We start from the raw sequence: 20910 nt of genomic DNA, 5'->3' as shown, positions 1-20910 counted from the left end.
ATGGACTACATTTTGAGATAAATGACAAAGAATGGAGATATACTCCTGCATGGAGATGGGCACGTGGGTGCTAAAGAAGAATTTGAGGGTTTTTAGCTTGTATGGGGTTAATGACATATGGCACCAATAATTCATGCGGTTGTCTCCCATAACTCTATACCAGAGGCCGGGCCACACGCAATACGTGTGCAAGTCGGATTTTTACAACATTTTTGTAAAAATACTTCCCACTTTATTGTTTGATTAAATTTTCACAAATGTTGTGAAAATCCGACTTGCACACGCATTGCGTGTGCCCCGGCCTCTAGTATTTGTTATTAGAAAATACGCATGTATTTATTATAAATAATGCATGTGTAAGTCAGATTTTGTTAAAATTTGCACAACTTCCTGTTTGATATTTGAAAATGAAAAATCCACGAAATGGAAAAAGTCCTATATGTGACAATTTTTATTGTGACCCACAATCAAATTTCAAATATCACAAAATCCACAAAATGTTGCATTTCTGTTTTTTATTTTTTTCCGTTTATTGCACCGTGAGTCTTTAAAGTGGAGTGTGGGTTTTGAAAGTGGAGCAGTTTTTGGTTTTGGATTGAATGGAAGCAACTGCATGTATTGAGTCTTGAGTCTAGAGTCTTGAACGTGGGAGGAGGGATTTTTAAGGTTTTGGGTGGTGGAACACGTGTAAGGGGTTGTTTTTTTTTTTTTTTTATTGTTTTTTTAAAAAGTACAAAATCCATGAAATTTTGACGACCACTGTTATTCTCTCTTCACTATTATTCACTGATAATCACGTCCTTCAAATCGATACTCAATGAGCAAATCCCACCATTAATGAGGGTAAAAAAAGTAGCATTCACACCACATAATAAAAAATCGAACGAAAACTATAATTGTTCACTGATAATCACGACCTCCAATTCGATACTCAATGAGTAAATTCCACCATTAATGAGGATAAAAAAAACAGCATCCACACCACATAATAAAAAACTGAAAGAAGCCGTAATAATTTACTTTGATAAATTACTCAAAGATGGCCCAGAAAAGTGATGCTATGTACCAAACCACGTGATCATGTAGAGGCAATAGATATACATACGTTTCGTTATATGGTTGATCTTTAGTTGAGTGGTGTTTGAGGTTCCGGATTGTTACAGAAGACCCACGTTTCTTTTTTCTTTTCCCGCAGCAACTCGAACAAGAAATATGTATCTCACACTCACCCTTAAATTGCCCTATCATCTGATATAATCCCACCATGAAACTCATAAGAAAGAGTCGCCACTGCCTCACGACTCTCTCTCTGTTTCTCCCTCTCTGGCCTTTTGTCTTTCTATTGTCTTTCATGTAATTAAGATCCTTATAAGCATATATAGCCAAAACCATGAAAAAGTATGCACATAGTTCACCTTCACCATTTTATTCCACGTGCACACACTCAGCCTAACTTTAAACAACTAAGACTATCCATGCATATATATCCAAATAGTCCAGTCAATACTTTTTATTGCTAAAAACTTAATGCTACATAACAAATCCAATACCAGAATGAGAATATAAATTCGTTTTATGAAATAACTTTTATTTTTTTTCTTAATACATGGTGTTCTCGAGTCCAAGACACTCGAAAATTTAATTCTTTTAATTAAACTTTTGTATTTTATGGGTGTTACATTTGTTACTTATTTTGTCATATTTCAAGCATATCAGCTTTCCACGTGCACACACCTTCACTTATATACCACTTAAAACTTACATGCAAGAATCAATATTTTTAATATACGGGATATTACATTGTGCTTATACGTATTAATTTTTTTTGTTATAGATATTTGAAACTAGAGCTGTCATGGTAGATTGGGTGCGGAGCGTTGGCAAGGAAAATGGTTTTGTGATTGTTATAAGTAACTCTGCTAGTATAAAGGGCAACAAAATGCCAAAGTGCATTCTTATTTGTGAAAGGGGAGGATTGTATAGACCTCCATTAGAAGGGCATTCAATGCAAAGGATTACTGGAACTAAGAAATGTGATTGCCCGTTTAAGCTGCGAGGTGTACCACAACCTCCAAACGGTGTCATGTGGAGTTTGAAGGTTGTTAAAGGTTTTCATAACCATGAACCAGCGGAAGGTTTTGAGGGACATGAGTACCCGTCAAGGTTGACCCCAATCCAGCAGCAATTAGTTCGTGACATGTCTAGCAGCACCGCGCCTCGAGAAATTCTTAATTTGCTGAGACAACAAGACTCGTCAATTAGTACAGGAATCAGAAGTATTTACAATGTGAAGGCACAGTATAAGAAAGAGCAACTGGGGGATCTATCTCCTATTGGGTACATCTTGAATGAATTAAACGAGAAACATTACATTTACAATTATCTTACAAATGAACACACCAACGAAATCACAGATATTCTTTGGATTCATCCTACAAGCCTAGAGCTATCTGTCAATTTTCCGTCCGTGTTGATTATTGATGCGACGTATAAGAGTAATGAGTATCGAATTCCACTCTTGGAAGTTGTGGGTATCACATCCACAATGAAAACTTACTCTCTTATGTTTGCATATTTGAATAATGAGACAAAAGAGCGACTGATATGGGCATTGGATACTTTAAAGAGATGGATGGTTGGAAAAGGGGCAGCGTTGCCATCGGTGATTGTTTCAGATAGGGATCTGGCACTTCTTGGCGCCATTGAAATATGTTTCCCCTTGGCACAGCACATCCTTTGTATTTGGCACATAAACCAGTGTGTAATGAAGAAGTGCAGCCCTATGCTTGGTACGAGGTGGGACGAGTTTTCCGAGGCATGGCAGTTGCTTATTCATTCATCGACACCAATGTCTTTGCAACAGAGGTGGAATGCCATGTGCGGAAACTTTGAACAATACTCTAATGCTATACAATACCTTTGGGATATATGGTTGGGTCCTTACAAAGAGCGATTTGTTGCAGCATATATAAACCAGTTTATGCACCTCGGGAGCAATTCAAGCCAAAGGTAACTTTCCTATAGTCATTGAATGTTTACTGTTATGCACTAATGAATACATTATGTAACTTTCCTATTTAACACAGTGTATTATTAAATTGCAGGGCGGAATCTGCGCATGCGAGGCTTAAACGATACTTGGGAGATACCATGTCCTCGCTTCAAACATCTTTTCAGAAAATAGAAAAGATGTTGACCAGTCAGTTCAAGGATATTCAGGGGTCGTTCCAGAAATCTCTCAACATTCCAAGGCACATACATCTACATGAAGGCATTTATAGTGAAATCAGAGGTCGCATTTCATTACAGGCAATGGACTTGATCCATAAACAGGCACAACGCACTGATAACGAAGCCGGCCTTTGCTTTTGTAAAATCAAAAGGACACACGGATTGCCATGCTTTCACGATATTGCACTTTACCGTTCTGTGGACAGACCAATTCCGCTAAGCTCTATCCACTCTCACTGGAGTACGTTGTCAATGCACGCCCAGAGGCATACTGACGAGGGAGCACGATCCGACAGGGCAGCTCAGCTTATTGAAAGATTAAATGAAATGGATTCCGACAGTCGAGATTCTATGATGGACAAGTTTCTCGATATGGCGGATCCATCTCGTTGCACAGTTCGACCCCCAGCATACAACACAGAACACAGGGGTCGACCTACAGGCAGAGATGAGCAAAATAGAGGTCACATACCTTCCTTCACAGTATCCACTTCAGAATCTCGGACCTCACGTATTCCAACATCACGAAGGAGCAATGGGAGGGATCACCTCGTTGACAAATTTCCTCAGCAGTATCGGCGTTATATTTCTCACTGTGTTGACGTTCGACCTGACGGTCATTGTGGTTTCAGGGCGTTAGCTGCGCAACTCTATGGTTCTGAAGATGAATGGGCTCAAGTACGACATGACCTTATCCAAGAGATTGAACAAAATTGGGTCTTGTACGATCAGCTTTATCCAGAACGTAATTATGTATCTCAGGTGCTACAAAGACTTCGTTGCTTTCAGCCATCGGCACCAGAGGATCATTGGATGGATTCTATATCATTGGGACTCGTTATCGCATCAACGTACAATGTTGTACTGCATACATTTGATATGATTGCTTCGAGTTGTTTCACTCACTTGCCGTTGAGCTCACATCCAGTTCCATTAGCAGCTCGCACACATATAGCTATTGGCCGTGTTAATGGCAATCACTTCGTGCAAATTTTCCTATATCGTCATTACCCTGTACCACCCATCATCATATGGTGGAGGCCAAATGCATCAAATGAAGCACATGGATGGGCTCATCCTTATGAAGCACGCCTCCAATTGTGGTACGAAGTAATGCAAATAGATCCACCGGGACAACGACCACAATTTGGCGGAAATATTGACTAAATTTGTGTATTTATTTATATTCATGTATTGGTTCTATATACTCAATTGTAATTAAATGAAATTTGATTTTAGTTTGCATTTATGACTGTTCACAGAAATATAAAGTAAATTTAAGTGAATTCAACATACATAATTTACTTGAAAACTCAAATATAGAAATTTTAAAAAAATGACGAATAAAAAAATAAAAACAAATAGTTAATATATTGGGCCCAAAAAATCATTTAATTTAAACACATTATTTTATATTCAATATTAGACTTGTTTGATAGGTTTCATTGGATAGATTTCAAATATATAAAATTTATTTAAAAAAATACGTGATTTCAACATCTTCGAATAGTTTATATATTAAAAAGTATGGTTAAAAATTTAAGTGTTCCAAATTTCAATCCGTTTGAACCGGTGGAAAGATTTTATTTTTCTGATCATTTTATCCTAAATATTCATAATTAAATTTTGACTCTAGAACTCTCGTTGATTAACCCTAAGAGATATTTAATTATATGACTTTCTTAGGGTTAATCAACGAGAGCATTATAGTCAAAATTTAATTATGACCATCTAAGATAAAATGATCAGAAAACTAAAATTTTTCTACCGGTTCAAACGGATTGAAATTTGCAATACTTTCAACCTTTTTAGACAGTTTAAACTATTACAAAAATATAATTTTTCTGTTTTACATTATTTCACAATCAATATTAGGCTCGTTTGATAGGTTTCGTTGAGTATATTTTAAAAATATAAAATTTATTTAAAAAAAATATGTGAAAAAAAAGTTATTAATATTTACAATTTTATACAATAATAAAATAAGTGAGATACAAAAATGGGTGAGAGAGAGCAAGTGGATGGGGGTAAAACGGGAAATTCCCCCTTCCGGTGTCAGACACCCCCCTGACACGGGGGGTGTGATTAACAGCTCTCCTCCCCCATCTGCTCTCTCTCTCTCTTTCTCTCTCTGAGAATACGGACTCCTCCCCGCACTTAGCCGCCGCCTCCCTCCCTTGCACCAGAGGACGGCACCACCGCCGCTCTCCCCGCGCACGCCGAATAGCCAATCTCCCCTCTCTCTTCTGTTTTGTTTCTGTTTTCTGATTACAAAAACCCCTCTCTCTCACTCCCCGCGCCCGCCGAATCGCCAAGCCTCATCAACTCCTCCGGGAGTATAATCATCGAGTGTTCAGAGTCTTTCAGACAAACAGAAAAGCAGATCTGAAAATGGTAGTTTCAAATTTCTCCCCTCTCTCTTCTATTTCGTTTCTTTTTTGTTTCTGTTTTCTGATTTTTGCATTATGTGTTTTCGATTTGGAACTGAAAACAGGGTCAATCAGTGAAACCCATATCGAGCCCAGTCCCCGATGAGTGGTTCCCAACCCTAGCGGTCTTCATGCTTGCGATCGGCCTCATCGTCACCGCTTCTTTCTTTATGTAAGCCATCTCAATCCTAAAGACTGATTAATTGGGCTTGGATGATAAAGAACTTGATTTTATGTTTGGGTATTGGCCAATCTGAAGAATTAAAGAGCAATTGTCATTCACTCACCAATCGAATAATTGATTGTGATTCTCTGAGTTTGTGTGTTTGGCCAAAATTTTTATGGCATGTTTCGGAAATAATGTGCATTCAACGCCTGGATCCCAAAGAAAAGAGACAAATCTACCTAATAAAATGGTGGTGGTGGTGGGCTCTCAAATGGGAAGAAATTAAACCAGCTTTGTAAAAGCATACAAAGCATTGGGCCCTGTGCTTGAAATTTGTAACTGGAGTGAGCCAGTCAATATTGGCATCTTTGTGGCAGTGCAGAAAACGCGAAATGTGGCCCCAATCCTTCACTCCCCAATGGAAAATCATTGGAAATTCTTTGGGACATAAGGCATGCTCAGGGGCCTTAGCTCATTGATCTAATCAGAATTGTTCACTTTAATGAACCAATTCATGCATGATATTAACATGGTGGAAAGGAAAAACTATATAATTGAGGCAGATTTTTTCCCCCATTTTATTCTCTAAATCAGATTGTCCAATTTTCCAAAACATATTTGATGTAGTCCGATCAGTTCCTTTTTTTTTTTGTTTTGATTTACTGCATCGTTTCCTTAACTTCCAAACTTTGTAATCTGGTGGCAGGGTTATGCTTGGGAAATAACAACTGCTGAAGGTGGCTATGGTCTAGATGAACTCTTAAGTAGTCGAAAGAGTGTTCTGACCGGTATGTGTTTTGTTCCTTACATTGGGTGCTACTTCTATTGAGCATTTTCTCTATTAGAAAGGCGAATGGTTGAGAGAGAATCATGTTAGTGCCGACTTTTTGATGGTTTCCGTCTCCATTCCATAATTATTGAATCTTATGTTTGACCACCCGCTATCTTAAGTCGCGAGACTGCAATGCAAACCGAAATCTCCTTCCACAGCTATTTCACCCCAGCTTTCGCTTGCAAAGAGATTGAATGAAAGGATATTAGGCTATATTGTTTGACCAAAGTTTAGTAAACTGAAAGACAATTACTTGGGCCCTCCGCTATTAACATTTTTTCCCCATTATTGATTCTTTATTTATTTCCGATTATATCCTTTGCACACACAGCTTTTCTAATGGAGGTACTGTTTTGTTAAATTTTTGGTAGCTGTATTCTAATCTCATTCTCTAATCTTTGGTACTGAAGAAATACAAAATACCCAAGCATCTCCCCAAGGTCAAAGTGATAGCAATCTAACTCAAGGTATGTACAATGAAGAACTACTCTGATAGATACATAGGGAATCTAGCTACTATATAGATTTTGGCTGATAGGTGTGGTTGTTAATGGTGGTAACAAACATTCATTGTTATGGCTTGGTAGGAAAAAAAAAAAAACAACTTAACTGTGACAGAGTTAGATTGAATCTTGCGATCAAATTAGCTACGTAGCTATAAGCAAAAATAAGAGACATTAAAGGCATGACAGTTTCACATACAAAGCTACATGAGTAGCTACAAAAGATCTTTTAGAAAATCAACTGTTCTTATAGTATTTTGTGAGAGTTGTCGATGATGGTCTGATTTGGTGATGAACAAATGCTAGGAAAGACTTGCTATTATTATTGTGCTTTGTTCGGTTTGGTTGATCAGTGTGATGGTATTACAGAAAATACCACGACTTGATTGCTTTTTTTGCCCCAATATAGAAACTCTGCTTTTTTTTGCCCCAAACTATTACTGTATTCAATAGTATAGAGTTTCTATACGATTGAATACATTGGTTATATACGACCTTCATAACTCAAAAATTCTACTTTCTCTCTTTGAGTTATCAGGCTTCATGACTCCCAAATTTTGTTGATTGAGGACGAATCGAACATTGCGCTCACCCCAGCAAAGAGAACTGCCAAGGGCAACGGTAAGAACACATTTATTTCTCGGAGATATTACGTTGGGAGTTTCTGTGTTTGTTTGGATGAGTTAGGAGGGTTTGGAATAATTTCTAGGGCTCTAAAAGTCATTCATGCTTATCTATTGTGCATGTAGGGGGATTTTCTACCTAGATATCAAGCATCCATCTATTGTGGTTTTTTTCATGATCTGTCCAAAGATTTGATTTTGTTTTCCGGGGTGACTTGATCATTTTAACATTAATTTGTGGTTTGAATGGCTGGAACATTAATTAGGCGTTTTTAAGTGTCAAATCACATGACAATATTTTTTTTTTTGTGTGTGCGCGCATGTCATGTAGTTCACAGTTCTTAAGCTCATCTCTGAGTGTCTGACTACTGGTGATAAGTTTCACTCCTTAGTCATTGAATCAGTTGACTTCATGGAGGGAGACGAACGCGAGGCCATTCAGTTTATTGTTGTTCATTAAGTTATTTTCCTGCGATCTATTTACTGTTTTAGTGAGAAAACTTTTGTTCCTCTTAATTCATAGCAATTGGTTTGCCTGCTTCTTACAGGTGTTTTGTAAGAAATCACATGCATTTTAATATAGATTTTTGGAAAAATTGTAAATGGACTGATTCTGGCCATGTATCTATCTTTGGCTTGATTATGAATGATGGGCTTGCCTTTAACAGTTTAGCGGCTTTAGCTGTTGGTATTAGACTTCAATGGGGTATGGGAAAATTCATAATTCTCTTTTTTTTTCCATGGCTTGCTACTATGGTTAGTTGGTTACTCAATTTTCTTGCACAAATTTTAGGAATCCTACAGAATATTTGCCATCCAATCAGCTTTAAACAGTTGGAAGCCCCCGTAACTTAAGAAGTTGGGCTGCCCGCGGAATAGAACATGCTGCTCAGTCGTATCTAGCTGCATCAACATTTGATTCTCGATGCATTTGTGTAGGCAAATACAGGATGAGGTTGAAATACGAGAATTGATTGCTTATTGATCATGTTGGCCATCGTTGCTGTTGGGAAAGTCGTTCGGCTCGAACCTGGAAAATTCAGGCAGTGGAAGACTGCAATGTCTTAGTTGAAACTTTAGAGACTTTCATCGAGGAGAGGGAAGCAGTTACAGAAATATGGCTGTTCCTTGGAGGCAACATTGATGGAAAGGATAAGGGTTTTGAACTTGCAATCTGGGAGTTGGATTTAAGATCTGAATTGCCTATTTTATTTATACCTCACAAAGGATCGCGATCAGAATGCGTTGCGCTGTGCCGCCTTCAGGCACGGGCATGCACTAGAAATTGTATTCAATTTTCGTTGTATATCTAAAGGAGTGTGGTGCTGCTCTTTCTTAGAAATTGTATCTTAAAAATGCTGAAGCTGTAAATTGGTAGCTGTAAATTGTATCTAAAGGGTTCTGTTATTGTTGCTGTGTTGTGGGAAAAATGTTTAAACCACGTGCGTTTTTGCCCTTTCTTTTTCTTCTATTGTTATTTCAATCCTTTCATATATCTCTTTTGTTGTAGGCAATGAGGTGCACAAAAGTGAAATGAAAGAAAAGCAAAGGTTGCATTGGAAGGAAAGAGTAGGCAATGGCTTTAGAATGAAAAATTATTTTTGATTGATATATTACACTTGGGTTCAGTGTTTATTTGCGTGAGCCGAACGTTCGACCCGTGGCTTTAGGCACGGGTATGCACTAGTATATATATATATATATATATACGGGATGGTTCAAGGGACACCCCAAAAAACACCTAAAAAAACACCCCAAATCTCAATCTCATAGTTTCCGATCAAATTTTTATGATCCGAACCGTTCAATGTGTGCAGAATGTGATTTTAAGGGTGCCCGCAAGAAATTAGAAAAAAATATGACACGGAAAGACTTGATTTGAGCAGTTTTTATTTAAACCGTTCAATAAAAAACTGTTTGAAACTGTTCGGATCAAGTCTTTCCCGGTCATTTTTTTTGCTGATTTTTATGAGGTACCCTTAAAATCACGTTCTGATCACATTGAGCGGCTCGGATCATCAAAATTTGATCGGGAGCTATGGGGTGTTTTTTTAGGTGTTTTTTTAGGTGTTCCCGGAACCGCCCCGATATATATATATATATATATATATATATATATATATATATATATATATATATAAAGAGGGAAATTTTTTGATAGTGGAAAATTTTCTTATTCAATTCAGACAACCTTCATATGGTTAAACCAAATATCAGATTTGAGCAAATTTTTTGCAAAAACTCATTAAAAAAACCATTTTAAGAATAATGAGCAATTTGAATCTTAACAACCTACGAATTTTGGCCTTTTTATATATCGGATTGAGCTAAAAATAAATTTTTGATTATAGACCATTGTAGAACTGAACATTGTTAATCTTAACAACCATTTAAATAAATAACTAAAAGATGATATGATTAAATTTTGATTATGCCATCGAAGATAGGTCCAACACATTTTGATTATGCCATTGAAGAGAGGTCCAATACTCCGCCATTTGCCAACACTTGGCTAGAAGTTCTCCATGTCCAAAACATGGTTATATCTCGAAATGTGTTTTGAAGCCTAGACTTTGTGATCAGTCAGTGCTCCTCGACTGGCCCTGAACAGTCTCTGGGTGTTGCAGATTTCTCCAACAGGAAATGTTTGAGATACTCCATGCAACTCCCAGAAACCCAGGGCGTGTCAAGAGCACCGAATAACTGCTAACTCCTCCTCAACACTTACAAATGGCTTACACAGGGACAGGGTATATATAGAACTAAAGAGCCCTGCAAATTTGATTCTTGAGCGATGCGGGATTGCTTGTAGCTTCCACATTCAAAAAGGCTGAGTTGAGTGAGTTCACTGTCTTAACTTACCTACCTTTTTCAGATGGCTTATTTTCTTTCTTTGCTTAAAAATTTGAATTTTCAACCATTCATTTCCATGACAGAAAATGGGCTCTTTTATGGATATGTATAATTTTCTGGGGATCATCCTCAATGCATCATCATTAACTACTTTTAATAAGTTCACATTGCAATGTAGCAGCATTTTATAATCTACGAGCGACAGAGATAGATTTTTGGTGAGATATGAACCGACGAGTGTATCAGTGAAATGGACAGAACTTCGAATAGTCAAGACCAAGACGACAGGAGAGTGGTAAAGGACAATGGACGATGGAACGGAACCCCTTGGAACTTGAATTGAGAAGCAAAGCAAAAGAAAATGCTAAAAGCAACTACAAACGAACCCACCCTTCTTGTCAATTGTCAAACGAAGAAAAGAATGTGTAAGAGAGAGAGATTCTCGTGCCTGCCCCTTTACTTTAACAAAGAATTCTCCTTCCCCTTTCAGAAACCAGAATAACCTTTCCTATGCACATTCCATGGGACCAACAACAATGGAAGACTCAATCCAGCAAGACCTAATCGAGAAAGGTAAAGATGACAAACTCTACTATCCAACAGAAGACGACATCGACGAATCCCGCTTCATATATATCCTCAACACAATCCTGAGCGGCACCGCTCGCCTCAATGTTCTTCTCCCCACTGCCACTATCCTCGCCTTCACCATTTTCACCCCTCTCTTAACCAACAACGGAAAATGCGACCCCACAAACCGGTGGCTGATGGGTTTCTTCTCAGGACTCTCAGCCACCTCTTGCGTCTTCCTTTCCGTCACAGACAGCTTCCGGACCACCACAGGAAGGTTAGGTTATGAAATAGTCTACTTTTATTTTGGTACTGCAATGATAAAACCGAAACCACTGATACTGATGCAACAGAAATAGACAAAACATGAAAGTAGAACAGAAAAAAGTGATCAAAACTAGTGAATTTAAGTTTAGAAATGGATTAGATTAATCACCTCACGGAGCTGAACACACTTCTAAGAGCTCATCTCCAAAGACTTATGGTCCTCACTTTTTTATGTGCTCAAGATTTACCAAAAAGATTGTTAAAAGTAAAACCATTTCGTTTCCAACAGGTTACACTATGGGGTGGCTACCTTCAGTGGAATTTGGACTTTCAACGGAGGTCGGAAGAAGCCACTCATGCCGCCAGATTACCAGCTGAGGTGGTCCGATCTCTTCCACTCGTCTCTTTCATTGATCGCTTTCCTTACCTTCGCAACTTTGCACCATGATGTTGTGGACTGCTATTACCCGGAAATGCCAAGAAAGGTCATCAACACTGTTCCTCTGGTGGTTGGGTTTGCGGTAAGTGTCTTATTTGTGATGTTTCCTTCAAGGAGAAGGGGTATTGGGTACCCTTTCTTGCTGCAGAGGGATGCTTTACACAGCAGAATTTGAAACTCACATATGAAATCTCTGGAATTTGTTGTAACTGGTTACAATTTCCATGCGACGTAAATGATAATAACATGCTGCTTTAGTTTCTTTGATTGAAGTAGATACTCCTTCCAAAAATTTCAAACGATGAAAGAAAGCAAACACCACGACCAATATCCTTACGGTCATGTTTGGATCACCAATTTGTGGAGTGAAAAATGAAAGGGATTTATCTCCACAAACTCAAAGTGTATTTCCCTAATGTGCATTTCCCTTATTTTTTCTGTTCCCTCAACAAACTACGAATTCAAAGCGTATTTCCCCAAATCATTGATCCAAATACAGCCCAAGTACTGCAATTCGTCTCTAATGTGGATGACAATATCCAGCAAGAAGTGTAATTGCAACTGAAATTGAAATTTTCAACAGCTGTAAAATTTTGAATTGACTAGACCACACTTAGCAAAAGAAAATTAATAGTATTTCTCTACCAGCTTAGGCTCTGTTTGGAAAAGTTTTTATTTCCAGTTTTTTATTTTTGTTTCCGATATTTTTTGAAACAGGCACCATAAACATATTTGAGTTACTGTTTTTGTTAACAAAATACATAATCAATTCCACTAGTTTATGGAAATTCTAAAAACACAAAAATTGCATTTTTATTTGTTTTGAGAACACTTTCGGCAGCCTAAAAAACAAAAAAACAAAAACTATTATGGTTACCAAACATGTTTTTTGTTTTCATTTGTTAATAAATAACCAAAAACTGGTAACTTTACCAAACAGATCCAAATGATTATGTCAGTAGAAACTGAAAATGTAAACGCAAATGATACAAGATAGAAATTGTGAATTGAAGTATTTTCAACTAATCATGAACTCTAACACGTGTCTAGATAGGTCATAGGTTAATCAATCATCACAACATGATCTCTGAAAACAGCATAGACACAATGAAAACAAAACTTTCACAAGAACAGAAACATACCACGGCGGCCTTTTAAAGTCAGGTACAATGGCATCGAAGTGGAACAGATACACCTGGTGGTTTTCTCTTTACCCGAATTATGGCTTCCTTAATCATGGGCAATTTTTGGTGGACCTTTTTCCATATGTAATTCACAGCACCATCCAATGGTATATGCCCAATACCACCCGGATGGCCATTATCATACTCGAAAACGGGCTGAACTTGAGCCATATTCTGGCGAAAAATATTCTTTTGCTTGTCCGAGTAGCTCCTTAGATGACGCACAAGCCAGTTTGGTTGCAAAGCATCAGTAACTGCAACAAAAACAGAAAATTCGGAATAATCCACCATTCCTTCAAATGGGAGCTCAATATTGTCGCTGACAATGACTGGTATACAGAGGCTCTGAATGGCATCAAAAAGTCGACAAGAAGTTGGGGTGTCCCCAGCTGGATGCAAGCAGAATTCTGAGGTTCTCATCCCTTTTATTGACTGCTCCTTTCCAGTAGCATTAGGGAAGCCTTCTTCCATAACAACCCCTGGTTCGTTAACCAACAAGTCCCATAATTTTTCACGAACCATCCCTCCCTGTGGTTGGAATATGAATTCTTTTAGATAGTTAAAGTAACAGTGAATGATGTTGAGCTGGAGGAAAAAATTTACAGAACTACTATTTAATCTAATATGGTCTCTTCCGAATGTATGTAACATTATAACTACCAGTGTCGGACACTCAAAAACTTGATACGGACTGTAACTCAAGCCTACTAGAATGTGTCCCACACCCAGACGTGATATATTCTGAAAAAGAAAAGGAAGGTGGTTGATTTGTCCTTAGATAGTTATATTTTTGTGCCTGTAATTCTTCTTTTAGGCTTTGAGGAGTTTAAATATGACTCAGGCTTGTCAATTGAGAAGAGGTTTAGATGTTTAGATGTTATAACCATGGAGTTTGTTTGTGGGCTGCAGCTCCGTGTTTCCCACTTCCCATGTCCTTTCTCTGCTCTTCCTTACCTCCTGGAATCAAAGCCCCGCAATGTTCTTAGGTTTTCTCCCCTTTCTTCTCTCTAATCCAATCTTCTATTCCATATACTCAAATATGCATGCGTTTCAGTAAAATGCATGCACTGCAGTTTGTTTGCCTCTTTGGGGATTTCAAGGTTACATCACACCCCCAATTTAGGCATTTGGGTTCTCTAACATTATGATATTTGAAGAAAAAAGGAGTCACATTAGCTATAAAAGAAACATTTTAACCTGTCATATGTATCTGAAACAAGATTTCTGTATTCTTTATTTAGCTCATCTGGTTTCTAGAACACTTATTCCTAGTACACTACAGAATATCTAGTACATGTGTTGAAGATGAGTCCCCGTATTGATGCAACTTGCGAACACATATCCCAATATCCCAAGATTTCAGCTTAAGATGGTTTATACTTGGACATGCATCACACCAGATAGGCATACTGAAACCATGTAATCTAAATTCAATCATTGTGAGATAAAATAGAGCCTAGAAGTTAAACACTGACCCGATGCCGATGCTTAGCACCTTTGAAGTACATAAGGGTTTGGCGTTCCTGGTTTTCCGATATCAGCAACCTAGGTAATAGATGTGTGTACGGCACAATCACATCTTTAAGCAGCGAAACCTGGGTGTGTTGTATCATATCTGACGAGTTACTGCTTGAAGCTTTTGAGTCAAGCCTGTACCACCCACCAAAATCTACAACTAGGAGGACTGCTGGGGAAATCTCAGCTCTGACATGCCACATTGCAACGGGGTCTGCCAAAGAATGCTTCAAGGTTTAACATAACCTGACAACGCAGAGACTAAACATAAGCTGCTAAAGCATGCAATATGTTTCTTTTTTTCCCTTTCTTTTCAATTTTGGCAGCAGATGAAGTAGTGGATATTGTAGCTAACACCTAGTGATCTATCACAAGCAAGGGAGATCAACTAGTGGAATAAATCATATTTGAATTCGTTTAATGCACACAGAGAACTCTGTACAACACAAGTAGGTGGAAAGGACTAAAAGAGACAAAAAAATTGGAAAGATGAGTCACGAGGAAACAAAAATGGCTAACCAGTAGAGTGAAACAAGGTAAACATGATATTTCCTTTTTGGTAGTAGTAGTACTTAGTAAACATTACAATAAGGTCCACTTCATAAGTTCTAACAGCAAGGCAATGCCATGAAAATCTCACTTCAACCAGTTTCAAGTACGCACTTGCTAAGGTTGGAACCACACCATGCTTAACAGAATTAACGCAAAAAGAGATTCTCTCTCCAACATATCGGCAGGGTTGTCCAATCAAAATACAAATAACCACATCAAGAAGTGAGGTTTTGAGTTGCAACGATAGTGTGAAACCACATTCACACTTGTATGCACAATTGCTCTTCTTGCGCATTAAGAATGAAAAAGTGACAATTTGAACCGCCACAGAGGGATGATTATGTGGGAATTGGGATAGTAAAACAACTAGTATCCACCCAGTAGCTGCATTTTAAATGGAGGCTAATTTTTTTATCGGATATAAGATGCGAATTCCAATCAAAGTAATTTTACGTGCTATGTCATAATATCAAAAAAAAACATGAGGTTTTAGCAGCAAATGCTTTTAAAAACTAGAGTTGAAGATCGATTACCTTTATTTTGTTGGATCTCCGTACAACTACAATGTTTAATACCGGAGTGCAAAAGATTTCTCATCACTCATACTATGTAATTATTCATGTCTTCTTCCTAATATAGCTCCCAAATTAAAATGTTGCGATCCATACATTTGCATAAGCTATCAAATCTAATTTTTCAGCTCTTCTCATTCAATAGTCATGACCCATGAAACAGAAACAAGTCTAACAGAAATCATAAAAATACAAACCCAATCAAACAAATTCAAACTCACCAGTAAGAACAAATACGTGATCACGGCCTCCGGACTGCTTCCAAGCCTCACTACCCTTGACAAAATCCACCACTTGCCTCTGCCTCTCATAATCCTCATTCCCCTCCTTCTTCCTAAACAAGCCCTTCCCCACACCCAGCTGCATCTCCGCGCTCATTGTGGCGAAAAAGGGCACGAAAACCACGTCGGCCTCAGCATAATCAAAAACCCTCCTCGCGAAGGACGCCGTCCGCAGCTCCCCGGGCGTCGTCATGAGGTCGCCCGTGATCCAGTACTCGGCGCTATACTGCTTGATAATGGGATTCTCCGGGTAACTAGGGTACTGAAGATTCTGACTCCAAGAACGGGCGGACCGGATTTGATTGTCTGATTCGCTTCCCAGCCTGGTATCGGTGGTGAGAGACCAGTATTGTTCCAGGAGGCCGTAGTTGAGGGATCTGGGTAGGTCTGCGACGTAGACATTGATGAAGGAGTTGGTGGGGGTAGTTTGGGGATGTAGAGATGGGGATAGGTTGTGGGAGAGGAGGAGGAAGAGAGAGAGTGAGAGGATGCAGAGGAGTGAGAGAGAGATGAAGAGAGAAGGGACGGAGCATAGGGTGGTGGTGGTGGTGTTCTTCGGAGGCATTTTTGGGTCGTACTTGGCCGGACTGATCGAACCAAATGGAGGGAGGGAGGGAGGAGTTGAGACTGTTGAGAGTCAGTCGTATTGAGTAACACGAAAGAAATGAAAAGGTACTGTTCATCTTCTACATTTTGGTGAGTGATCAATTTTTTTTTTGGTATTCCTGTGAAAATTACACCTATATAAAATAAATATATTGGAAGACAAAAAATGAAGTGTATTTAGAGAGAGAGAGAGAGAGAGAGAGTTTGAAAATTATTTCCCTGTGTTAGGATACATTCTCCTAAACTTTTTAGTCTAAAATATTTTTCGGTAATTTTTACTTTCCGCGAATTATTGTCGAGCTTTTCATCACAATTTTGGGAATTAATCATTCTTTCCGATTAGAAGAGTCTAAAAAGTAAAATTATGATCAAAAGCAAAACAAAGTTTATATCCTCTCGTCGAGATAAATAATTAATCCAAAAAGTATGATGCAAATCTAACAAAATTCAAAAAAGACAAACAAAACTCACAAAACTAAAAAGGAAAAAAAGTTTAACAGAATGGAGCCTTAGGCCATCCACAGTGGTATAATCAAAAGCCAATTATTGTTAAAATTAACAATATTGGTGCAAAAAATGGCTCACAATGGTATAATCAAACTTAGCAACATCTTTAGAAATAATCAAATTTTGGGCTTTGGATAACCAAAACTAGCAACCTTTTTCAATAATCAAAATTTGTTAATCCCACACCACATAAGTTAATTGGTTCCAAAATTTATAAACATGCATATTTCAACTAGTATTTTCTTTTTCTCTTCTTCACGTGCTCTAGATCTTCTTCACTTCAACGACAAATTGTTTCTCTTTATTTTCCTCCAAAAGTGAAACTCATATTTCTCGATCATCTACAATTTAATCCATCGTTGCGGATTAAAGTATTTCACTCTTCTTTCCCGTTTTTATTTTAGGTTGCATTCTTATGAATTTAACTTAAATCTGAAAATTGTCTTTATTTGAATTTTTTTCGCATTTGTTAGTTTTGCGCCAAACTTTTATAGGTTATATATTGATTCGTCTCGACGAGAGGAATCGGAAAAGTAAAATTTTTTTTTTTACTTTTACCCAAATATTTTGAGAAATAACCATTTTTTAGCAAAAAAAAAAATTTTTTCAACTAAAAAGTGGTTATTCATTTTTATTCCTCCTCTTATGGTTGAGTAAATGAAAAACCTTGCAAAAAAAAAATATATAAAGGAAGAATCTTGCATCATTTACCAAATTCAAGAACACATCTTATTTTTTTTGAAAGATTAAGAGAGTGGTGGATTTGTGATATAGGCTATAGGAATATAAAAAAAAAAAAAAGTTTCGGTGTTGTTTTGATAGATAACACTAGGAAGAACACATATGTTCGATATATTTTTGCCCAAAAAAATAAACCATAATGGAGGGAAGTGAATGACGGGAAACAGAGGGGGAGAGATAGATTGTGTGAAATTGTAGTGGACTTCTTATTTTGATTATGGACTAGAAGTGACCATTGTGAACCTCAACATTGTTAAGCTTATCAACCTCTTAAGTGAATAATCAAAAGCTGACGTGTCAACTTTTGGTTATCCATTTTTTATTATACTGCTGTGGATGGCCTTAGTTTAGCATTAGTTTGTTCTTTTGTTGGAAATATGATTTTAACACTTTTTTTTTATAATCACACTTCCTTTTTTCTTTATTTTGATGTGAATTTACAATGTTATCCTCCTAAGTGTAAAAGAGTATACAATTGAAATGTTAATTTTTTAAATTTACATCATAAGAGGACAAAAAAGGAGTGTGGTTGTAAAAAAAAAGAGTGTGAAAATCAATTACGTATGAAATGATTTGGGCATATATACATCCTAAATGAGGGTTCTCTATGGAAAGTTATGCTACTTTTCAAATAAAATAATCACGCAATTTTGTGTATAACTTTTAACGGCGAAAGTAGTTTCTTATCTCCATCTGAAAATGCCATTTCTTGATATCTTACGTGGAAACGAATCTGAAAAGTAAAAAACCTTGTTCAGAAGATGAAAAAATTCACTAAAGATAAGAATAAGACACAAGACCAATTAAAAGTGCCATTTTTCTTATTTTTATTTTTATGAACTTTTTTCCTGAGCAAGATTTTTTATTTTTCAGATTCTTCTCGACGAGAGAAATAAAAAAATAAAAAATATTCATTGAAAACTTAAAAAAACAAAAAAAGGGTAGCCGATTAAAATTGATTAGGCCTAACAGCGTCTCATAATTGATTAGCTGATTTTTGTTAGCAAAAAAAATGATAACTGATTCTTTTTTATAAGGGGATGATTATTGGTTGGTAGTAAAATAAAGAATTTGTCATAAACGTTTCCCTAAAATAAATCATTAGCTGGTTGTTAACAAGAGAAAGCAACTGGTGGGATCAAACATTTTAATTTTCCAGATAACATGACGGAAAAAAAAATAGAAACAAATTTTGATGGTTTTTATTAGTAGTTTGTATAAATAATGAAGCGGGATTATTGTAACTATGGGTCGGGGCAAACGCGATGCGTATGCAAGTCGGATTTTGAAAGAATTTGTCAAAATTCAATCAAACTAAACAGGAAGCTATTGGAGAAATTTTGCCAAAATCTGGCATGAACACGCATCGTGTGTGCCCTGACTTCTAATTAAACTAATATATGTATCCCCATGTCAGCCAACATATTTTTCAACATTTCTGATTTGCAAAACGCAAATGATAAGAACCAAACCAATTGCTTGGGAGAAGTCAAGAAAACTTAGACTTTTTCTAATATGTATGATATAATATGAAACACTTCAACCAACAATGGTGATCGATCCATGCCATCACAGGGAACAAAGACTAAAACGGTAGATTTGTATTGGAAATTTTCTGGATTTGCAAACCAATTAGAATTGGTATAGGAAGAGGGTGGAGCGGCTGCCGATGGGTGTCTAGTTCGTATAAATAATGAAGTGGCATTACTGTAATTATGGTAATAATAGTCTAAATTACTCCATCCATCTCTTTTTTAGAGTTTAGTATTTTATTTTAAGTAGTCCATTAATAAATGGGGAATTTTTATGCCGGCCCAAAAACTTAGGCTCGGTCTTCATTTAGTCCTGTACAATTATTTGTATTTTTTAAAACAACCTTGCCCCTTCACGCGCATCAGCGCACAGAACTAGAGTGCATCTAGTATAGAAAAATTATCCAATGCTCCATGAGCACTGGTGCACCATTAAAACATTGTTTAAATTTCAAAAAGTCATATCTTTTGTTGTAGATATTCATTTTTTAAAAAAATTATATTTTTGGAACCTACTCGACGATATCTACTAAACAAGATCCATATTGAATATGAAATTATGAAAGATTAAAAAAATACCATTTGCTATGAGAAAATTCTATGATAACTATTTCTATGAGAATTGTCTATGAGAACTGTCCCTATGAAAACTGTTTCGGACAAAAATACCCTTAGTTATATGAACTGGCTATGAAAACTGTCAATTCTCATAGTCAGTTCTATGAGAACTGCCAGTTTTCATAGTCACTTCTATGAGAATTGGGTATGAGAAGTGACTGTTCTAATAGAGAACTAGCTTTGTGAACTAGTTATGAGAACTGGACTATGTGAACTGAAAAATACACAGTTCACATAGTCTTACCATACACTAAAATACACAGTTTTCATAAAATATATATAGTTCTCATAGAAAATATATGGTTCTAATAGACAGTTCTCATAGATAATACACAGTTCTCATAGAAAAATACTCAATTCTCATACACAGTTCTCATGAATAACACACAATTCTTATAGAAAAATACACAATTTTCATAGAAAATATACACACACAAAAAAATTGAACAAAAACAAAAAGGTAATCAAAATCAAATATAGTTATAAATGTTCTAAGGGGAACTGTGTATTTTTCGTGTAATTGAATTTTTAGTTAGTTTTATGTGCGCCAAAGCCTTGCTTTACACTGATTACAATTCAATTGCTCAAATAACTTTGGAGAAAAATACCTTTGGCTATGAAAATTGTCAATTATTATAGTTAGTTTTATAAGAACTGCTCGGTTATGTGAACTGAGCTATGAGAACTGAAAAATACATAGTTCAAATAGCCTCAACACACACTAAAATATATAGTTATCATAAAAAATACACAATTCTCTTATAAAATATATAATTCTTATAAAAAGTTCTCATGGATAATACACAGTTCTCATAGAAAAATACACAGTTTTCATAGAAAAAACACAATTCTCATAGACAATACACAATTCTCATAGAAAATACACAGT

At 36.7% G+C, this 20910-nt stretch overlaps 3 protein-coding genes and 1 long non-coding RNA gene across 7 annotated transcripts; 3 read left to right on the top strand and 1 right to left on the bottom strand.

The window, feature by feature from the left end:
- Nucleotides 1–2001: 2001 nt before the first annotated feature.
- Nucleotides 2002–4483, top strand: LOC131329431 (PKS-NRPS hybrid synthetase cheA-like). The gene is made up of 2 exons (XM_058362533.1): nt 2002–3009; nt 3105–4483. Exons 1-2 carry the CDS (start codon nt 2006–2008, stop codon nt 4396–4398), a joined length of 2298 nt encoding a protein of 765 aa, XP_058218516.1. The 5' UTR covers nt 2002–2005; the 3' UTR covers nt 4399–4483.
- An 848-nt stretch (nt 4484–5331) lies between these two features.
- On the top strand, nt 5332–9191 carry LOC131329430 (uncharacterized). Its single transcript, XR_009200764.1, has 6 exons — nt 5332–5625; nt 5726–5832; nt 6533–6614; nt 7069–7125; nt 7700–7782; nt 8578–9191. It is a non-coding gene; the product is annotated as an uncharacterized LOC131329430 (long non-coding RNA).
- A 1757-nt stretch (nt 9192–10948) lies between these two features.
- LOC131329427 (probable arabinosyltransferase ARAD1) lies at nt 10949–16662 on the bottom strand. 4 transcript variants are annotated; one of them, XM_058362530.1, is made up of 4 exons: nt 15958–16662; nt 14573–14826; nt 13056–13625; nt 10949–12122 (listed from the first exon to the last, which is right to left on the bottom strand). In XM_058362530.1, the coding sequence occupies exons 1-3, from the start codon at nt 16580–16582 to the stop codon at nt 13074–13076; spliced, it is 1431 nt and encodes a 476-aa protein (XP_058218513.1). In that variant the 5' UTR covers nt 16583–16662; the 3' UTR covers nt 10949–12122; nt 13056–13073. The 4 variants fall into 4 exon arrangements, with proteins under 4 accessions (XP_058218513.1, XP_058218512.1, XP_058218514.1 ...); XM_058362529.1 differs by having other exon boundaries at nt 10949–12106; XM_058362531.1 differs by having other exon boundaries at nt 10949–12068.
- Nucleotides 11159–12309, top strand: LOC131329428 (protein DMP6-like). The gene is made up of 2 exons (XM_058362532.1): nt 11159–11484; nt 11764–12309. Exons 1-2 carry the CDS (start codon nt 11159–11161, stop codon nt 12086–12088), a joined length of 651 nt encoding a protein of 216 aa, XP_058218515.1. The 3' UTR covers nt 12089–12309.
- Nucleotides 16663–20910: the final 4248 nt, after the last annotated feature.

The sequence above is a fragment of the Rhododendron vialii genome, chromosome 6a (genome assembly GCF_030253575.1).
Source record: "Rhododendron vialii isolate Sample 1 chromosome 6a, ASM3025357v1".
Taxonomy (NCBI): domain Eukaryota; kingdom Viridiplantae; phylum Streptophyta; class Magnoliopsida; order Ericales; family Ericaceae; genus Rhododendron; species Rhododendron vialii.
The sequence above is the reverse complement of the archived record's forward strand: the minus strand, read 5'-3'. Positions and strand labels throughout refer to the sequence as shown.

What these genes read in the sequence shown, in the direction of transcription:
- LOC131329431 (XM_058362533.1), top strand. Translation starts at nt 2,006, where the DNA reads ATGCAAAGGATTACTGGAACTAAGAAATGTGATTGCCCGTTTAAGCTG. An exon ending in GGGAGCAATTCAAGCCAAAG is followed by an intron (nt 3,010 to 3,104) that starts GTAACTTTCCTA and finishes ATTAAATTGCAG; the next exon opens with GGCGGAATCTGCGCATGCGA.
- LOC131329428 (XM_058362532.1), top strand. Translation starts at nt 11,159, where the DNA reads ATGGGACCAACAACAATGGAAGACTCAATCCAGCAAGACCTAATCGAG. An exon ending in TTCCGGACCACCACAGGAAG is followed by an intron (nt 11,485 to 11,763) that starts GTTAGGTTATGA and finishes CGTTTCCAACAG; the next exon opens with GTTACACTATGGGGTGGCTA.
- LOC131329427 (XM_058362530.1), bottom strand. Translation starts at nt 16,582, where the DNA reads ATGCCTCCGAAGAACACCACCACCACCACCCTATGCTCCGTCCCTTCT. An exon ending in TCACGTATTTGTTCTTACTG is followed by an intron (nt 14,827 to 15,957) that starts GTGAGTTTGAAT and finishes ATTCTTTGGCAG; the next exon opens with ACCCCGTTGCAATGTGGCAT. An exon ending in GTGCTAAGCATCGGCATCGG is followed by an intron (nt 13,626 to 14,572) that starts GTCAGTGTTTAA and finishes TTCCAACCACAG; the next exon opens with GGAGGGATGGTTCGTGAAAA.